The 20259-nt window shown below is 45.2% G+C and overlaps 1 protein-coding gene across 4 annotated transcripts in view; it reads left to right on the plus strand.

Moving 5' to 3' along the window:
• adgrd1 (adhesion G protein-coupled receptor D1) overlaps positions 1-15222 on the plus strand; it is a 249766-nt gene extending 234544 nt beyond the window's left edge. For 3 of the 4 annotated variants that reach the window (XM_068054590.1, XM_068054586.1, XM_068054588.1), the window contains 2 exons: positions 3494-3586; positions 12367-15222. In XM_068054590.1, coding sequence (XP_067910691.1) covers positions 3494-3586; positions 12367-12462 — 189 coding nt within the window. In that variant the 3' untranslated portion in view covers positions 12463-15222. Of the gene's footprint in view, positions 1-3493; positions 3587-11364; positions 11507-12366 lie in introns of those variants that run through there. The other variant, XM_068054587.1, reaches the window with a different exon arrangement.
• Positions 15223-20259: the final 5037 nt, after the last annotated feature.

Genomic DNA, 20259 nt, shown 5'->3' on the forward strand with positions numbered 1-20259 from the left:
GGCCACACCTGGAGTACTGAGTACAGTTTTTGTCCCCGTATTTAAGAAAGGATCTACTGGCATTGGAGGCAGTCCAAAAGAGATTCACTAGGCTGATTTCTGGGATGAAGCGGTTGACTTCATAAAAAGACTAGTCATTATCCAGTGACTCCTGCTAGCAAGTGTGTGAACATCAGGCTGGAGCAGAGTCGGGCATGGCTGTAATGCTCTCCACATTAGCATAGACTGCCAGCACTTACAGTTATGGTCATACATGAAGAATGGCCACTGGCATGATGGCTTGGGGGTCAGAATTAATGCCTGTGTAAGTTAACCCTGGTATGAGTACTTTTAGTAGAAGAGAAATAGAAAGTAGAGTTTGGTGGAGTGTGTGGTGGGGGGTGAAGGGGAAATTAAATGCATTGAAAATATTCTGAGGATACCTCACTGACAAATACTTGCCTTTGGTGCATTGAAAAGCACCATTAAGCTAGCCATATACATGGCATGCTTAGGGTGCTTATTAAGGACTGTAAACTCTGACTTGACCCCAATGCATACAGCAATGCTTATACAGTGTTTCATATTCAGTTACTGTTAACCGTTGAGAAAAAGACTCAGCTGCTAAATGCACCATCTGATGTGTTACAGACCAGAAGGTCCCTGGTTCAGCCATTGCTCTGTGCTGAATTAGCTGATCTCAGCTGAGACGGTTGGTGGGAGAATTGGATCGGGTGATGCAATAATTCCCATCAGTGCCCCTGGGCTAGGGAGAGAAGAATAGTCAACCCAGGGCTCCCGCACCTAATCATTAAATACATAATGTGTGGGCTGTGGGTTAAAAATATTGTCTGTTGGCGGTCACTGTGAGAGGTTCTCAGACCTTTGGAACTTTGGCACAGTGGCACAGTGGTTAGCACGCAGCCTCACAGCTCCAGGGACCCGGGTTCAATTCTGGGTACTGCCTGTGCGGAGTTTGCAAGTTCTCCCTGTGACCGCGTGGGTTTTCGCCGGGTGCTCCCGTTTCCTCCCACAGCCAAAGACTTGCAGGTGATAGGTAAATTGGCCGTTGTAAATTGCCCCTAGTGTAGGTAGGTGGTAGGGAATATGGGATTACTGTAGGGTTAGTATAAATGGGTGGTTGTTGGTCGGCACAGACTCGGTGGGCCGAAAGGGCCTGTTTCAGTGCTGTATCTCTAAATAAAAAAATAAAAAAACTTATCAAGAACGGCTAAACAGGTTAGACCTTTATTCATTAGAGTTTAGAAGAATGAGGGGTACAAAATTATGAGGGGGCTTGACAGGGTAGGTGTTGAGAAGATGTTTCTGCTGGTGGGGGAATCTCGAACTAGGGGACATAGTTACAGAATAAGGGGGCACACATTTAAAACTGAGATGCGAAGGAATTTCTTCTCTCAGAGGGTAGTGAATGTCTGGTATTTTCAACCCCAGAGAGTTGTGCAGGCCAGATCACTGAAAGTATTGAAAGAGGAGGGAAATAGATTTTTGAAATATTGGGGAGTTGAGGGCTATGAGGAGCTGGCACGGAAGAGGAGTTGAGGTCTGGGGCAGATCAGCCATGATCTTATTGAATGGCCTACTTCTATTTCTTATGTTCTTATATAGGCAATAGAGTTTTAGACGTCCTCAAGTTTACGAAGGGTGGAATGTGGGAGGCCGGCCAGGAGTGCATTAGAATAGCCAACTCTGGAAGTAACAAAGGCATAGGTGAGGGTTTCAGCAGCAGATGAGCTGAGACAGGGGCGGAGTTGGGTAATGTTACAGAGGTGGATAGAGGCAGTCTCAATGATGGCACGAATTTCTGGTCAGAAGCTCATCTTGGAGTCAAATGTAACACCAAGGTTGCAAACAGGCTGGTTCAACTTCAGACAGTTGCCAGACAGAGGGATGGAGTTGGCAGCTAGGGAACAGGACTCCAGACTTCTCTGAAGCCGTTGAATTGCAGAGTGACAGCATGTGACTCGCTACTGACTCAACAGAGGGATCGCAACATCAAGGACATCAAGGAAGCTCAGGAAGTAGGGAGGCTAAGGCAAGAGATCCTGAGATTGGAAGGTGTGACCTTTTATACAAGGACATTTGGTGCTGATCAAAGTGTTTTGTTTTATAGATTTGTTGTGTTTTTTATTTAGTTTACTTGTCTGTAAATTTCTGAGGTGAGAAAAACTGGCTTCACCTCAGGCTTTTGCTGTAGCTGCACCCAACATATAAATGAAAGTACGGGTTGCCAACCCTCCAGGATTGACTGGAGTATCCAGGAATTGACGATTAATCTTCAGGACACTGCAGGGAGCAAAATCCAGGAGAAAATCACAGGGGCGTCAAAAAAATATCTGTGTTTTGTTTCATTTCCTTTGAATATAAAAATTATTGAAGGCTGATTGGTCAATCAGGTAGCAAAGAGTCTCTTTGCTTTCCGATTGGCTGTTCGAAGGCAGAATACTGCAAGCATGGACATGCTGGGCAACCAATAGTGGGAGTGTGGGGGTGGGAAATTGGAGGTGGGAAGTTATGTGAAGAAAGCTCCAGGAATGCATTCAATCAGAGTTGGTAACACTAAAAGCAGACTGTAGGAAACTTTTGATGTTTAATGGTTTAATTATCAGACTTTGTTCCACTGTGGGGTTTTAGCTTTCAGCAAAGCCATGTGATTTTTTATGTTCACCTGAGAGAGCAGATGAGGTAAGCGTTTAATGTCTCATTCGAAAGACAGCACCTCTAACAGTGTGGCACTCCCTCAATGCTGCAATGGGAGTGTCAGCCATGTGCCCCAGTCTCTGGAGTAGGAACCCACAACTTTCTGATTCAGTGTAAGACAGTGCCACCATTAATCAAGGCTGACACTTCAAACCCTGCAAGTGCTAAGGACAAATCGTAACCATGTGCAAAGTAGTAAGTGAGGCATTTGCCTGACATTAACCTTGAGCTGAAGAATCTTGTTTTAAATGACAGCTATCAGGTGAGCTTTGATATTTCCTAGGGTCAGTTGGTACTGGACTTGGATTTCTGCTGACTAATATCCGAGTGAATTGAACTGAAATTATTTCATCTTGCTGCCAGACACTCTGAGCTCCTGCCAATATGTTCAAAGACCCGTGACTGGATTAGCATGGAGCAGACGTCCTGTCTAAATCCACCCAAACAAATTTTGGATTAAGCTTTAGATCACAATTTCACTGGTCCTACTCAGAGTTAAAGAGACAACTACAGAAAAGCAGCACTTCCAAAACTGAGTGCAATTATGAGCAGCTGAGCATTGAAATTCTAATCATCTCATACACATCTTTGAAATGGAGTATATGGAAAACAAAATGTTGTGAATTTGTGATGTGTTTGGAAAATAATGATGCAATTAGGCAATTCCTTGCAATCAGTTTTGAGACTTTATTCCCATTAGCAGGATATTACTAGTCCTCCAGAAGATTAATGGTATTCTTGTGTCTGTTCCATTCCATCTGTGCTAATGTCTTGTTTCTTTTTAAAATCTTTGTAGGTTAGAGCTGCTCTTAAGCACAAAACTAAGGTGTGGTCCCTCAACAGTAGCTCCATGCGGAACATCAATGTGAAACCTTTCAATTCGGACATTGTAAGTACAATGCCCTCTCCTTGCCTTTGCACTGCCAGTACATGTAGATGTTACTTCAAACTGGGAAACTGGGAAGCCTCATCAACCTTAGTTTTGAAATAAAAACTAAAAGGGATTGGGCTATTTTGGATTGGTCTACAGGAGGAGAAAGAAACACAGGACAATCTTTGTAAAACCATTCAATAAAGACCATTGATCTCAGCCCCACTCCATTGTACTTTAGAGGCACAAAGCACATCTTCAAAAACTATTTTCATAATTTTTTGTTCTGATTTCTCTCCCCTCCCAACATCTTAAGCTCTTGTGTCATGCATTGCCCCACCTGGAGATACACAGATGGTCTAACAATTTTTAACTACACTGTTCTTGCCAAGTGTTGAGAAACAGCTGTCCACTTTGCTCTCCAGTCTGCAGTGACTCAGCTGAGAGCTGAGTGAGCTGGAAGACTTTGGCAAGGATTTTTTGACGCTGAGACTAGCACTTCTTGCAGAGCCATATGCTGGTTGAACAAGTGGTGCCTTGTGTCTGACACTGATCTTCCAGAAGGAAAGCCTACTGCTTCTGTCAATGATGGTGCTCTGTGTGTAGGAAGAGCAAGAGGCCATTCAGCCCCTCGAATGAACAGAAAATGCAGGAAATACTGTGCAGGCCAGGCAGCACCTGAGGAGAGAAAAACCGTGCTTCAGTTCTACGATCTTTCGTCAGAACTGGAAAAAGTTCAAGATGTAATAGGTTTACAGCAAGTATAGACGCAGGGAAAGTGGGGTGGGGAGGAAAGAACAAAGGGGAAGGTCTGTGATAGGATGGAAGGCAGGAGAGATTAAATAACAAAAGGGATGATGGTGCAAGGCAAAAGGAACTGGTAATGGAACAAGTAAAGAAACAAAAGATGGGTCTAGACAAGGTGTAAATGTGAAAAGCAGAATCATCACTAACAACTGCAGTCTGAAAAAATTGGGGGCAGAAGTTATGATGGAAAGTTGCTGAACTCAATGTTGAGTCCAGAAGACTGTAAAGTATCGAATGGGAAATGAGGTGTTATTTCTTGATTCACTTAGATTCACATGGCTGATATGTAACTCCATTTACCTGCCTTTTCGTCGTATCCCTCAATACCCTTACCCAACAAAATCTATCCACCTTAGTCTTCAAAGCTTCAATTGACCCCCGGTCTCAACAGCTTTTTGGGGGAGAGAGATCTAGATTTCTATCACTATTTGTGCACCATCTACAAGATGCACTGCAGCAAATCACCAAGACTCCTCCAACAGTACCTTCCAAGCCCATGACCTCAATCACCTGGAAGGACAAGGGCAGCAGACGCATGGGAACGTCATCACCTCCATGTCACACACATCCTGACTTGGAACTATATCACCGTTCCTTCACTATTGCTGGGTCAGCATCATGGAACTCCCTCCCAAACAGCACTGTGGACACCACTTGGACTGCAGTGGTTCAAGAAGGCGGCTCACCACCACTTTCTCAAGGGCAATTAGGAATGGGCAATAAATTCTGGACTTGCCAGTGATGCTCGCATCCGAAAAATAATTTTTAAAAACTTTTGATTGTGTCTGAGGGGGAGTAATCTACGGTACACTGGGATACTTGACATCCTTCCTAAATAGTGGTGCCTGGAATTGGACACAGTATTCCCACTGAGGCCTAGCAGTGTTTTATAAAATTAGAAATAGGAGTAGAACAAAGAACAAAGAAAATTACAGCACAGGAACAGGCCCTTCGGCCCTCCAGGCCTGCGCCGATCCAGATCCTCTATCTAAACATGTCGCCTATTTTCGAAGGGTCTGTATCTCTTTGTTTCATGCCCATTCATGTATCTGTCTAGATACGTCTTAAAAGACGCTATCGTGCCCGCGTCTACCACCTCCGCTGGCAAAGCGTTCCAGGCACCCACCACCCTCTGCGTAAAGAACTTTCCACGCATATCCCCCCTAAACTTTTCCCCTCTCACTTTGAACTCGTGACCCCTAGTAATTGAATCCCCCACTCTGGGAAAAAGCTTCTTGCTATCCACCCTGTCTATACCTCTCATGATTTTGTACACCTCAATCAGGTCCCCCCTCAACCTCCGTCTTTTTAATGAAAATAATCCTAATCTACTCAACCTCTCTTCATAGCTAGCGCCCTCCATACCAGGCAACATCCTGGTGAACCTCCTCTGCACCCTCTCCAAAGCATCTACATCCTTTTGGTAATGTGGCGACCAGAACTGCATGCAGTATTCCAAATGTGGCCGAGCCAAAGTCCTATACAACTGTAACATGACCTGCCAACTCTTGTACTCAATACCCCGTCCGATGAAGGAAAGCATGCCGTATGCCTTCTTGACCACTCTATTGACCTGCGTTGCCACCTTCAGGGAACAATGGACCTGAACACCCAAATCTCTCTGTACATCAATTTTCCCCAGGACTTTTCCATTTACTGTATAGTTCACTCTTGAATTGGATCTTCCAAAATGCATCACCTCGCATTTGCCCTGATTGAACTCCATCTGCCATTTCTCTGCCCAACTCTCCAATCTATCTATATTCTGCTGTATTCTCTGACAGTCCCCTTCACTATCTGCTACTCCACCAATCTTAGTGTCGTCTGCAAACTTGCTAATCAGACCACCTATACTTTCCTCCAAATCATTTATGTATATCACAAACAACAGTGGTCCCAGCACGGATCCCTGTGGAACACCACTGGTCACACGTCTCCATTTTGAGAAACTCCCTTCCACTGCTACTCTCTGTCTCCTGTTGCCCAGCCAGTTCTTTATCCATCTAGCTAGTACACCCTGGACCCCATGCGACTTCACTTTCTCCATCAGCCTACCATGGGGAACCTTATCAAACGCCTTACTGAAGTCCATGTATATGACATCTACAGCCCTTCCCTCATCAATCAACTTTGTCACTTCCTCAAAGAATTCTATTAACTTGGTAAGACATGACCTTCCCTGCACAAAACCATGTTGCCTATCATTGATAAGCCCATTTTCTTCCAAATGGGAATAGCTCCTATCCCTCAGTATCTTCTCCAGCAGCTTCCGTACCACTGACGTCAGGCTCACCGGTCTATAATTACCTGGATTATCCCTACTACCCTTCTTAAACAAGGGGACAACATTAGCAATTCTCCAGTCCTCCGGGACCTCACCCATGTTTAAGGATGCTGCAAAGATATCTGTTAAGGCCCCAGCTATTTCCTCTCTCGCTTCCCTCAGTAACCTGGGATAGATCCCATCCGGACCTGGGGACTTGTCCACCTTAATGCCTTTTAGAATACCCAACACTTCCTCCCTCCTTATGCCGACTTGACCTAGAGTAATCAAACATCTGTCCCTAACCTCAACATCCGATGTCCCTCTCCTCGGTGAATACCGATGCAAAGTACTCGTTTAGAATCTCACCCATTTTCTCTGACTCCACGCATAACTTTCCTCCTTTGTCCTTGAGTGGGCCAATCCTTTCTCTAGTTACCCTCTTGCTCCTCATATATGAATAAAAGGCTTTGGGATTTTCCTTAACCCTGTTTGCTAAAGATATTTCATGACCCCTTTTAGCCCTCTTAATTCCTCGTTTCAGATTGGTCCTACATTCCCGATATTCTTTCAAAGCTTCGTCTTTCTTCAGCCTCCTAGACCTTATGTATGCCTCCTTTTTCCTCTTAGCTAGTCTCACAATTTCACCTGTCATCCATGGTTCCCTAATCTTGCCATTTCTATCCCTCATTTTCACAGGAACATGTCTCTCCTGCACGCAAATCAACCTCTCTTAAAAAGCCTCCCACATATCAAATGTGGATTTACCTTCAAACAGCTGCTCCCAATCTACATTCCCCAGCTCCTGCCGAATTTTGGTATAGTTGGCCTTCCCCCAATTTAGCACTCTTCCTTTCGGAGTAAGTCATTCGGCCCCTCAAGCCTGCTCTGCCATGCAATAAAATCGTGACTGATCTTCAACCTCAACTCCACCTTCCTGCCCAACCCCATATCCCTTGTTTCACAGAATCGCAGAATTAATACAGCACAGAAGGAGGCCTTTCGGCCCATCATGTCTGCACCAGCTCTCCGAATTAGTAATTCATCTATTGCCATTCCCCTGCCTTCTCCCCATAACCCTGCACATTCTTACTTTTCAGATAACAGTTTAATTCCCTTTTGAATGCTTTAATTGAACCTGCCTCCACCACACTCTCAGGCAGCGCATTCCAGACCTTAACCACTCACCGTGAAAAAGTTTTTCCTCATGTCACTTTTCCTTCTTTTGCCAATTACTTTAAATCTGTGCCCTCTCGTTCTCGATCCTTTCACATTTGGGAACAATTTCTCTCTATCTACTTTGTCCAGACTCCTCATGATTTTGAAATACCTATAAAATCACCTCCCAGCTTTCTCTTTTCCAAGGAAAACAGACCTAACTTCTCCAATCTTTCTTCATAACTGAAGTTCCTCATCTCTGGAACTATTCTCATGAATCTTTTCTGTACTCTCTCCAATGCCCTCTCAGTCTTTCCTCAAGTGCGGTGCCCAGAATTGGACACAATACTCCAGCTGAGGCTGAACTAGTGTCTTATACGAGTTCAACATAACCTCTTTGCTCTTGTACTCTATGCCCCTATTAATAAAGCCCAGGATACTGTATGCTTTATTAACCACTCTCTCGACCTGTCCTGCGACCTTCGATGACTTATGCACATATACACCTAGGTCCCTCTGCTCCTGCACCCACTTTAGAATTGTACCCTTTATTCTATACTGTTTCTCCATGTTCTTCCTACCAAAATGAATCACTTCACCTTTCTCCACATTGAAATTCATCTGTCACCTGTCTGCCCATTCCACCAACTTGTCTATGTCCTTTTGAAGTTCTACACTATCCTCCTGAGAGTTCACAATGTTTCCAAGTTTCATATCATCCGTAAATTTTGAAATTGTGCCCTGTACACCAAGGTCTAGGTCATTAATATATATCAATAGTCGAAGAATCTATCACTCTCAGCCTTGAATGAATATTGACAGCTGTCTTGGGTGGAGAATTCCAAAGATGCAAAACCCTCTGAGTGAAGAAATTTCTCCTCATCTCAGTCCTAAATAGCTGACCTCATATGCCGAGACTGTGAGCCTGTGTTCTAGACTCTCCAGCCTGGGAGAACCCCCCCAGCATCTAGCCTGTTAAGCCATCTCAGGAATTTATATCTCATAATGGACTTGACCCCCAAATAGAGGATTATCTCATCCGCCTCACCCTTCAACCTTCCCATTATTTTTCAAATGTTAATTATCTTTATTACCAGCATTATCAGCATTACCCCTGAAATAATCAAGAGTGCCAAGCCTGCTATACTCTCAGCACTACATGAACTGCTATGCCTGTGCTGGGACGAGGGAGCAGTACCCCAGGACATGCGCGATGCCAATATCATCACCCTCTATAAAAACAAAGGTGACCGCGGTGACTGCAACAACTACCGTGGAATCTCCCTGCTCAGCATAGTGGGGAAAGTCTTTGCTCGAGTCGCTCTGAACAGGCTCCAGAAGCTGGCCGAGCGCGTCTACCCTGAGGCACAGTGTGGCTTTCGTGCAGAGAGATCGACCATTGACATGCTGTTCTCCCTTCGTCAGATACAGGAGAAATGCCGTGAACAACAGATGCCCCTCTACATTGCTTTCATTGATCTCACCAAAGCCTTTGACCTCGTCAGCAAACGCGGTCTCTTCAGACTACTAGAAAAGATTGGATGCCCACCAAAGCTACTAAGTAACATCACCTCATTCCATTACAATATGAAAGGCACAATTCAACATGGTGGCTCCTCATCAGAGCCCTTTCCTATCCTGAGTGGCGTGAAACAGGGCTGTGTTCTCGCACCCACACGTTTTGGGATTTTCATCTCCCTGCTGCTTTCACATGCGTTCAAGTCTTCTGAAGAAGGAATTTTCCTCCACACAAGATCAGGGGGCAGGTTGTTCAACCTTGCCTGTCTAAGAGCGAAGTCCAAAGTACGGAAAGTCCTCATCAGGGAACTCCTCTTTGCTGACGATGCTGCTTTAACATCTCACACTGAAGAGTGCCTGCAGAGTCTCATCGACAGGTTTGCGGCTGCCTGCAATGAATTTGGCTTAACCATCAGCCTCAAGAAAACGAACATCATGGGGCAGGACATCAGAAATGCTCCATCCATCAATATTGGCGACCACGCTCTGGAAGTGGTTCAAGAGTTCACCTGCCTAAGATCAACTATCACCAGTAACCTGTCTCTTGATGCAGAAATCAACAAGCGCATGGGAAAGGCTTCCACTGCTATGTCCAGACTGGCACAAAGAGTGTGGGAAAATGGCGCACTGATACGGAACACAAAAGTCTGAGTGTATCAAGCCTGTGTCCTCAGTACCTTGCTCTATGGCAGCGAGGCCTGGACAACGTATGTCAGCCAAGAGCGATGTCTCAATTCATTCCATCTTCGCTGCCTCCGGAGAATACTTGGCATCAGGTGGCAGGACCGTATCTCCAACACAGAAGTCCTCGAGGCGGCCAACATCCCCAGCTTATACACACTACTGAGTCAGCGGCGCTTGAGATGGCTTGGCCATGTGAGCCGCATGGAAGATGGCAGGATCCCCAAAGACACATTGTACAGCGAGCTCGCCACTGGTATCAGACCCACCGGCCGTCCATGTCTCCGCTTTAAAGACGTCTGCAAACGCGACATGAAATCCTGTGACATTGATCACAAGTCGTGGGAGTCAGTTGCCAGCGTTCGCCAGAGCTGGCGGGCAGCCATAAAGACGGGGCTAAAGTGTGGCGAGTCGAAGAGACTTAGTAGTTGGCAGGAAAAAAGACAGAGGCGCAAGGAGAGAGCCAACTGTGTAACAGCTCCGACAAACAAATTTCTCTGCAGCACCTGTGGAAGAGCCTGTCACTCTAGAATTGGCCTTTATAGCCACTCCAGGCGCTGCTTCACAAACCACTGACCACCTCCAGGCGCGTATCCATTGTCTCTCGAGATAAGGAGGCCAAAGAAAGAAGAATTATCTTTATTAATATTTTTAAAAAATTTGCAAGTAATCTTGATCTTGAGTGTATTAAAGGAGAATTATGCTGACTTGGCTGTTAAATGTTGAGATAAATTATTCCTCAGCGTCGTTTCTTGTCACACCCCCTCAGTCTGCTGATAACCAAATAAAAAAGTTAACACATTTCATGTTGTCAGAGCAGATCATTCTCATCCCCTGCTCTCAATGAGAGGTTTCCACATCTCCAGGATGGGTGGAATTGAGCAGCTTAGCAACACGAGGCAGCTGCCAGCTTGCAATGAACGATGCATGGATAATTTAGACTTTATAAGTTGCCATTTACCTACCTAGGAATAAAAGGAATTGATTTCCTCCAAACAAGATGGGATGGGGCATAATTAGAGCCAGACCATTCAGGAGTGAAATAAGGAAGCATTTTTCTCACATTAAGAGTGGTGGAAACCTGGAACTTTCTCCTCCAAAAGGCAGTGGATGGTGGGGGCAGGGTCAATTGGAACTTTCAGGACTGAGATTGATAGATTTTTATTGGGTAAGGGGATCTCAAGGTGTGTAAAACTAAGACAGGTAAAGATCTGCCATGATCTGATTGAATGGCAAAACAGGGTTGAGGGGCTGAATGGCCTCCTCCTGTTCCTGTGATCCAATCAGTATTATATCTGTCGACAAACTTTTGTTTCCTTTAATTTGTCCTTATCTCACTGGATTGTTTTATGTCAAAATGTATTTGCAGCAGAAACAGAAAGCCCCATACAACCTCCAACAACAACAACTTGCATTTATGTAGCTCCTTTAATGTAATAAACCATCCCAAGGCACTTCACAGGAGCAATTACCAAACAAAATTTGACACTGAACTACACGAGGAAATATTCAGACAGGTGATCAAAAGCTTTTTAAAGACATAAGTTTTAAGGAGCATCTTGAAGGAGGAGAGAGAGGCGGAGAGGTTTAGGGAGAGAATTCCAGAGCTTTGGGCCCAGGTAGCTGAAGACACGGCCGACAATGGTGGAATGATTAAAATCAGGGGATGCTCAAGAGGCCAGAATTGGAGGAGTGCAGAGATCTCGGAGTGTTGTAGGGCTGGAGGAGATTACAGAGATAGGGAAGGTTGTAGGGCTGGAGGAGATTACAGAGATAGGGAAGGTTGTAGGGCTGGAGGAGATTACAGAGATAGGGAGGGTTGTAGGGCTGGAGGAGATTACAGAGATAGGGAAGGTTGTAGGGCTGGAGGAGATTACAGAGATTGGGAGGGTTGTAGGGCTGGAGGAGATTACAAAGATAGGGAGGGTTGTAGGGCTGGAGGAGGTTACAGAGACAGGGAGGGTTGTAGGGCTGGAGGAGATTACAGAGATAGGGAGGGTTGTAGGGCTGGAGGAGGTTACAGAGACAGGGAGGGTTGTAGGGCTGGAGGAGATTACAGAGACAGGGAGGGATTTGAACAGAAAGATGAGAATTTTAAAATCGAGCTGTCGCCAGACTGGGAGCCAGTGTCGGTCAGTGAACTCAGGAGGTATCGGCTGAAGGGGACTTGTTGCTAGTTAAGGTACAGAGCTTTTGGATGAATTGAAGATTATGGAAGTGGATGCAGAGGAGGCCAGAATTAGAGGAACATATACTTCCCAGAGGGTTATAGAGCTAGGCAGGTCATGGAGAGAAGGAGATAAGAGGGGAAAGAGAAAACATCTTGTGTCTGCTGCTTTGAAATGAAGTTTCTTTCCCCTCAACCCTGCAGATGAATGGAAATCGAGCCATCACCACCCCGACAAAACTAAACACCTGGGAGAAGAGCACAGAATTTGGCAATCGAATGGACCTATCAGCAGTGTGACATCCGAGCTCCTGCCTCTGCCATCGACCTGCAGTCCCAGTCCCGGCCGAGCTTTCCTCCAAAAGCTTAACAACATCAAACCAACCAGACATGAACAGGAAAGGAAAGGACTGTTTACTTATCTCTCTTTTTTAACTCAAAGAAAAGAAACTGCATACTTGAGGTATTTATTACACCAGGGTTAGTGTCTGTCTGTCTTGAAGGTGAAACTCATTGCAGGGAAATAGGATTAACATTGCAGCAGTCGTCCAGTCTGAAAGCCTTTTCCCTGATGGGGAAAGTTTGATTTCACCTGTACCATCCTGTATTTAATGTGACTGTATATTGTCTACCCCTTTTGTGTAGGGGATTATCTTGTGATTTCTCAAACCATTATGACAAGCACGTGTAAAGGTGTACTGTAACTTTAAGCTAAATACATCGAGTGTTAGATGATGCAGGTTCTTCCTTCAGAGCATGCCTTGGGGGGAAATGACAAGAATTTATATGTGTTTAGCGGGAATATATATGTATTGTTTTATTGTGACACAGGTCAAAGACTGAAGTATGTATTTTTTGTATCTTTTTCTGATATCTGCAGTTTTTCTGTGTTAAGAGGTGAATTTATCTCAGCTGAGAGATTGCCAACATTCCTGTGCCTTCCCAAGTTTTTTAAATCTCTCCCCTGGATTTAAAATCCACTTGAATTAAGAGGTTATTAGGAGATCTGATGTTCCGCTGTGGCTCCTTTCAGAATCAATGGAAAGACCTGTTGCTGGGGCTCTGGCAGTTCGATGAGTTTAACCAGAGTGGAGCTGAGTCACACTGACGATGGAGGTCCAATTTCCAATTCCTGGACCATCCTGAGATGGCCATTCCAGCCAGGCGGGTGGGAGGGTGCAGTAAACAGGCCTCAATGCCAACCCTTCGCTTGACCAATAGGAAATCCGCCAGATTAGGGCAGCACAGTGGCGCAGTGGTTAGCACCGCAGCCTCACAGCTCCAGGGACCCGGGTTCGATTCTGGGTACTGCCTGTGTGGAGTTTGCAAGTTCTCCCTGTGTCTGCGTGGGTTTTCTCCGGGTGCTCCGGTTTCCTCCCACAAGCCAAAAGACTTGCAGGTTGGTAGGTAAATTGACCATTATAAATTGCCCCTAGTATAGGTAGGTGGTAGGGAAATATAGGGACAGGTGGGGATGTTTGGTAGGAATATGGGATTAGTGTAGGATTAGTATAAATGGGTGGTTGATGGTCGGCACAGACTCGGTGGGCCGAAGGGCCTGTTTCAGTGCTGTATCTCTAATCTAATCTAATCTAATCAAGACTCCTGGCCCTCGCGCTGTCCAGTGACTCCAGCTGGTTATCAGGTTGAGGGGTGCGTGAGGGGGTGAGTGAAGGGAGAGTGAGGGAAGAGGATTATTGGCACCGTCTGTGGTTCCGCCCACCTCCTCTAATCAGACAGCCAGCTGGCATTGGGTGATTGGGAGAGGTGAGGTGGGAGAATTGGATTTTAGCTGCTTGGTTCCTGTGAGTTTCCTGCCCACCCAATTTTAACCAGTGGATCTCATTAACATGCCGCTAACGGTAAACTTTCTGCTTGAACGGGGTGGGAACCTGAGTCCAGGTGCGGTGTGGGGGCAGTGCGGGGTAAATAGCTGCAGCCCTCCAGATACTCAGGGTGTTCTGGGCTGTATTCAGAGGGAATTGTATACAAATCACAGAAAATTAGCATACAGGTACAGCAAGCAATTAGGAAGACAAATGGTATGTTAGTCTCTATTGCAACGGGATTGGAGTATAAGATAAGGAAGTCTTATTGTGATTATATTGGGCTTTGGTGAGATATGGTGAGATAACATCTGAAGTACTGTGTATTCCAGGAAGGATATACTTTCCCTATAGGGAATGCAACGAAGATTCACTAGATTGATTCCTGGGATGAGAGAGTTATCGTTTGAGGAGAGATTGAGTAGAATGGGCCGATATTCCTCAGAGTTTAGAAGAATGAAAGGTGAACTCATAGAAACTTACAATATTCTTAAAGGTCTTAACAGGTAGGTTGAGAGGCTGTTTCCCCTGGCTGGAGAGTCTCAGGGTAAGGGGTCAGCCATTTAGGATTTCCTCACTCAGAGTGTTGTGAATCTTTAAAATTCTCTGTCCCAGAGGGTTGTGGATGGTCAGTCACTGAGTATATTCAAGACTGAGATCGATAGTGCCCAAAAAGCTAAGGGAATCAGGGGATATGAGAATAGAGTGGGAAAGTGGTGTTGATGTAGAAAATAAGACATGATCATATTGAATGGTGGAGCAGGCTCAAGGGACCATATGTCCTACTCCTATTTCTTACGATTGTTAGCATTATGGCAAGTGTGGAAGTGGGGGGTGGGTCCAGGTGGTGGGTAGGTGGCATTCAGGGGCATCTCGCGATAGGGTAAGTGGGGGGAGTAGCTCACTGGGTTAGTGGGTTAAAATCGCTCTCTCCCACTAAGGCTAGACTCACTCATGACCAATAAGCGCTCACTCTGGGGATCATAGAACAAGCAATAAAGTAGAGCAGAAAAACTGAAGAGAAATTTATCTTTTCTTTAAACTTGTTTTCCTGCTTCTGTTCAAAGTCTGTGTCTGCGCGTGATGTGGCGCACTCCTGAGACAACCTGTTAACCTTCTCTGATGGGTACTGAATGCAATATTCTTCTTTATAGAATTGGAACTGTTTTGTCATGAGAAAAGCTATTATGTTGGAGTGTTCTTTGTGATCATATCATCATAGAGCATCTGTGGCTGATGAATAAATGTCTGTCACAGACGTGAATAAAGTACTTGCTTCTCTTTGTTTTGTGTTATGATCTGGTCATTTAAATTATACGTTGAGATCGGGTGTATATCTGAGAGTGATTCTGAAGAAAGACAATTTTGGAGCCAGATAAAAACCTTCTTCATAAGCATAGTGATCATGATCTATCATTGGAAACAGCAACAATTTGCATTTATATAGTACCTTTAACACAGTAAAATGTCACAAAGTGCTTCACAGGAGCGATTATCAAATAACATTTGACAGCGAGCCACATAAGGAGATATTAGGACAGGTGGCCAAAAGCTGGGTCAGAGAGGTTGGTTTTAATGACCATCTTAAAGGAGGAAAGTATTAAAATGCTGAACTGGAGGAGGGCCAATTTCAGTGAATTGAGGAGGGATCTGGCCCAGGTACATTAGAGTCAAAGACCGGCAGGGTGAACTGCAATGGAGCAATGGACAGTCTTTAAAGGGGAGATTGTTTGGGTACAGTCCAGGTCCATTCCCACCAGGGGAAAGGAAGGACGTCAGAACTCCCTGGATGATGAAGGAGTTAGAGAGTAGGGTGATGCAGAAAAGGAGGGAGTATAACAGATATCAGCTGGATAATACAAGGGAGACTCAGGCTGAATACAAATTGCTCAGAGGAGAAGTGAATAAAGAAATAAGACAGGCAAAGAGACAGTAGGAAAATACATTGATGGCTAATGTAAAAGGGAATCCAGTGGTCTTCTACAGGTACATTAACAGTAAAAGGGTGGTCAGAGGAGCAGTGAGGCCGATTAGGGACCAAAATGGAGATCTATTGGGCTAGTGGTGGAGGCAGGAGATGTGATAGTGCTGCTAAATTAATACATTGCATTTCACCTGGGGAGGAGTCCTTACCAAAGCTACGGTAAACAAGGAGGTTGCCAGGATACTGGCTGAGATTAAAAATAGAGAAAGAGGAGGTTTTAGAAAGGCTGGCTGTACTTAAAATGAATAAGTCACCTGATCCGGATGGGATACATCCTAGCTGCTGAGGGAAGTAAGGGTAGAAATTATAGAATATCTAAGGAAGCACTGGGCACATCCTTAGATACAGGAATGATGTCAGAGGACGGTAGGATTGTAAATGTTACACCCTTGTTTAAAAAAAGGGGAGGAGGATAAACATGACAATTACAGGCCGGTCAGTTTAACATCAGTCAGGAAGAAACTTTTAGAAACAATAATCCGGGAGAAAATTAACAGTCACTTGGACAAACATGAACTAATAGCATTTCAGCTATGAAGAGAGACTGGATAGGCTGGGGTTGTTTTCCTTAGAGGAGATAAGGCGGAGGGGGGACCTGATTGAGGTATACAAAATTATATGGGGCATAGATAGGGTAGATAGGAAGAAACTTTTTCCCTTAGCAAAGGTGTCAATAACCAGGCGGCATAGATTTAAGGTAAGGGGCGGGAGGTTTAGAGGGGATTTGAGGAAATATTTTTTCACCCAGAGGGTGGTTCGAAACTGGAACGCACTGCCTGAAGAGGGGGTAGAGACAGGAACCCTCACAACATTTAATAAGTATTTAGATGAGCACTTGAAATGCCATAGCATACAAGGCTACGGACCAAGTGCTGGAAAATGGGATGAGAATAGATAGGTTTGCTGGCCGGCACGGTGGGCCGAAGGACCTGTTTCTGTGTTGTATAACTCTGTGACTCTAGTAAAGGAGAGCCAGCACGATCTGTTAAGAGAAAATTGTGTGTGACTAACTTGATTGAGTTTTTTGATGAAGTGACAGACTGGGTGGATGAGGGCAGTGAAGTTGATGTTGTGTAAATGGACTTTCCAAAAGGTGTTTCATAAAGTGCCACATATTAGACTTGAAGCCCATGGGATTAAAGGGACAGTGGAAGCATGGAAAGCAGAGAGTTGTGGTGAGTGACTGTTTTTCGGACTGGAGGGAGATATACAATGGAGTTCTCCAGGGCTCAGTACAAGGACCATTGCTGCTTTTGATAGATATTAATGATTTGGACTTGAGGGTACAGGGCACAATTCAAAACAGATGATATGAAACTTGGAAGTGTAGTAAACAGTGAGGAGGGTAGTGATAGACTTCAAGAGGACAAATACATGAATAGGATGGGAATAGAGGGATACAGACCCCGGAAGTGCAGAAGGTTTTAGTTTAGACAGGCATCAAGATCGGCGCAGGCTTGAAGGGCCGAATGGCCTGTTCCTGTGCTGTACTGTTCTTTGTTCTTTGGACAGGCTGGTGGAATGAGTGGACACATGGCAGAGAGATAATACAAGTTAAATGGTACAATTTTAAAGGGGCTTCAAGAAGAGAGAGACACCTAGGGGTGTTGTGGGGGGCGCGGGGGTTGTGCACAAATCTTTGAAGGTGGTAGGACAGGTTAACGAAGCAGTTAATAAAGCATGTGGGATCCTGGATTTCATAAATAGAGGCATAGAGTACAAGAGCCAGGAAATTGTACTAAACCTATATGATACACTAGTTTGGCCCCAGTTGGAGTTTTGTGTCCAATTCTGGGCACCGCACTTAGGAAGGATGTGGAGACTTTGGAGCGGGTACAGAAGAGATTTACCAGAAAGGTTCCAGGGATAAGATCTAGTTATCTGGATAGACTGGAGAAGCTGGGGTTATTCTCCTTGAAGCTGAAGGCTAAGAGGAGATTTGATAGAGGTGTTTAAAATCATGAAGGGTTTAGATGAACAGTTTCCATTGGATGAAGGGTCAATAATCAGAGAGCACAGACTAAAGGTAATAGGCAACATGAGGAAAAACTTTTTCATGTAATGAGTGGTTAGGATTAAGAATGCACTGCCTGATAGGCTGGTGTAAACAGATTCAGTCGTGGCTTTCAAAAGGGAATTGGTTAAAGACTTGAAGAGGGAAAATTGCAGGGATATGGGGAAACAGCAGAGGGGAGTGGGACTGGCTGGATTGTTCTTTGAAAGAGCCAGCACAGACTGAATTGGTCGAATGGCCTCATTCTGAGCTGTACTATACCGTGATTCTGTGAGGTTGAGAGGCAGAAAGGTTCAGGGATGAAATTTCTGAGCTTAGGGCCTACACAGCTGAAAGCACAGCCACCAATGGTGGGGCAATTGGAGGCCAGAACTGGAGGAGTGCAGCTATCTCAGAGGGTTGTGGGGCTGGAAGAGATTAGAGAGATAGTGAGGGACGAGACTATGGAGGGATTTGAAAACAAGGATGAGAATTTTAAAATCGAGGCGGTGCGGGACCGTAAGCCAGTGTAGGTCACAGAGCACAGGGGTGATGGATGAATGGGACTTGGTGTGAGTTCAGATAAGGGCAGTAGAGTTTTGGATGAACTGGGTTATGGAGGGTAACATTTCCTGGCCTGGTAAATGGGCCACGCAGTGCCTGTTTAATGGGCACTGATTGGCCTGCTAAGGTCCCGATATGACAGGGAGGAAATGCTCTTATAGGAAACACATCTCGCGCTTGATTGGCGAAGGCAGCTGAGCTGGTGTCATGAATGCATGATGGGAACATTTAGACCGAGGAGAAAGCTTATTCCAATTAAGGTCCCGTGCTTCCTGCAGGAGCTGATTTCCATCTTCAAGCACACTCAATGCTTCACTCTCGAATATTGTGTGCCGCCTGAGTCCATGATACAGTGTGCCCTTCCCCCTGTGCATCCCTCCCCTGTGTACCCCTCTCACTCCTCCCCCTCCCCATGTGCACCCCTCTGTTTCTTGCCTCTCCCCATGTGCACCCGTCTGCTCCTCGTCCCTCCCCATGCATGTCCCTCTGCTCTGCGCACCCCTCCGCTCTCCACACCTCCATCCACTGCACCCCTTGTGTGGCTGCGTTTCTAGACCATTGATATATTCCCATTGTTGTGTAACATCATTGCATCTGTGAGCGTCCTGTTCATTTTTTAAACAAAGCTCCTGTATTAGTTTTAGTCTGATCTGCTGCCCCTCTCTTGTATCTGGGATTATTTATAAATCGATATGTGACACAGCTCACATCTTGTGATATGATAGTGCGTTAGAGAGTAATTATATCCAGCATCAACCTGTGTTCTGATCTCACTCGGGGCTGGCATCTTCTCTTCCCTACCATCGATCTGGTATTTTTATTTCTACTCCTGACGTCTGGCCATCTGTTGCAACTGGTCATCTTCTGATTCAGGAGATGCTTTGATTAGGATTTATGCGTGGAAACTGTTCCAAGGTTCAAAGCTGGACTACAAGATTGAATGGCAGTTCTCTTTCACGAGTAGACAAGTTTTAAAGCTATGAGCCCCAGAGAACTCCATGAACCCCATAACATCCTGTATTTAAAGTGACCATGCATTACCTCTTGTGTTGTGAATTAAACAGATCATTGTGATTAACTACATTGAATGAATGCTCTGCACTGTCAGTGTTATTATGTATAAAAAAGAGTCAGCTGTTTGACGGCATTCAGCTCGGTTCCCTCGATGACAATGCTTGGTGGTCTATATTCTTCTTGGGGTGCAGGCTGATGCAGGACTTCAGTTTTCTTTAAACTGATTTTTAGTCTGAAAAGTTGTGCCGCCTCGGAAAAATGTGTTGTTATACATTGCAGGTCTGACTGACTATGGGCCAGGAGAGCACAGTCATCGGTGAAAAGAAGTTCACGGATGAGTTTTTCTTGTGTCTTTGTGTGAGCCTGAAGACGCCTGAGGTTGAAAAGGCCTCTCTCAGTCCAAGCATGGTCATCGAGGGAACCGAGCTGAATGCCGTCAAACAATTTACTTATTTGGGGAGCATCATCTTGTTTGATGCCACCATAGACAAGGAAGTGGACAATAGGCTTTCAAAAGCAAACAGTACATTCGGCAGACTCTACAAATGAGTGTGGAGCAACCACAGCCTCAGAGCACAGACCAAACTCAAAGTGTACAAAGTCATAGTCCTCACCACCCTCTGTATGGTGCTGAGTCATGGGTCCTATACCACCGTCTGTATGCCTTCTAGAGCGCTTCCATTAGCGCTGCCTCTGCAGCATCCTCAAGATCCGCT

The sequence above is a fragment of the Heterodontus francisci genome, chromosome 23, assembly GCF_036365525.1.
Source record: "Heterodontus francisci isolate sHetFra1 chromosome 23, sHetFra1.hap1, whole genome shotgun sequence".
Taxonomy (NCBI): domain Eukaryota; kingdom Metazoa; phylum Chordata; class Chondrichthyes; order Heterodontiformes; family Heterodontidae; genus Heterodontus; species Heterodontus francisci.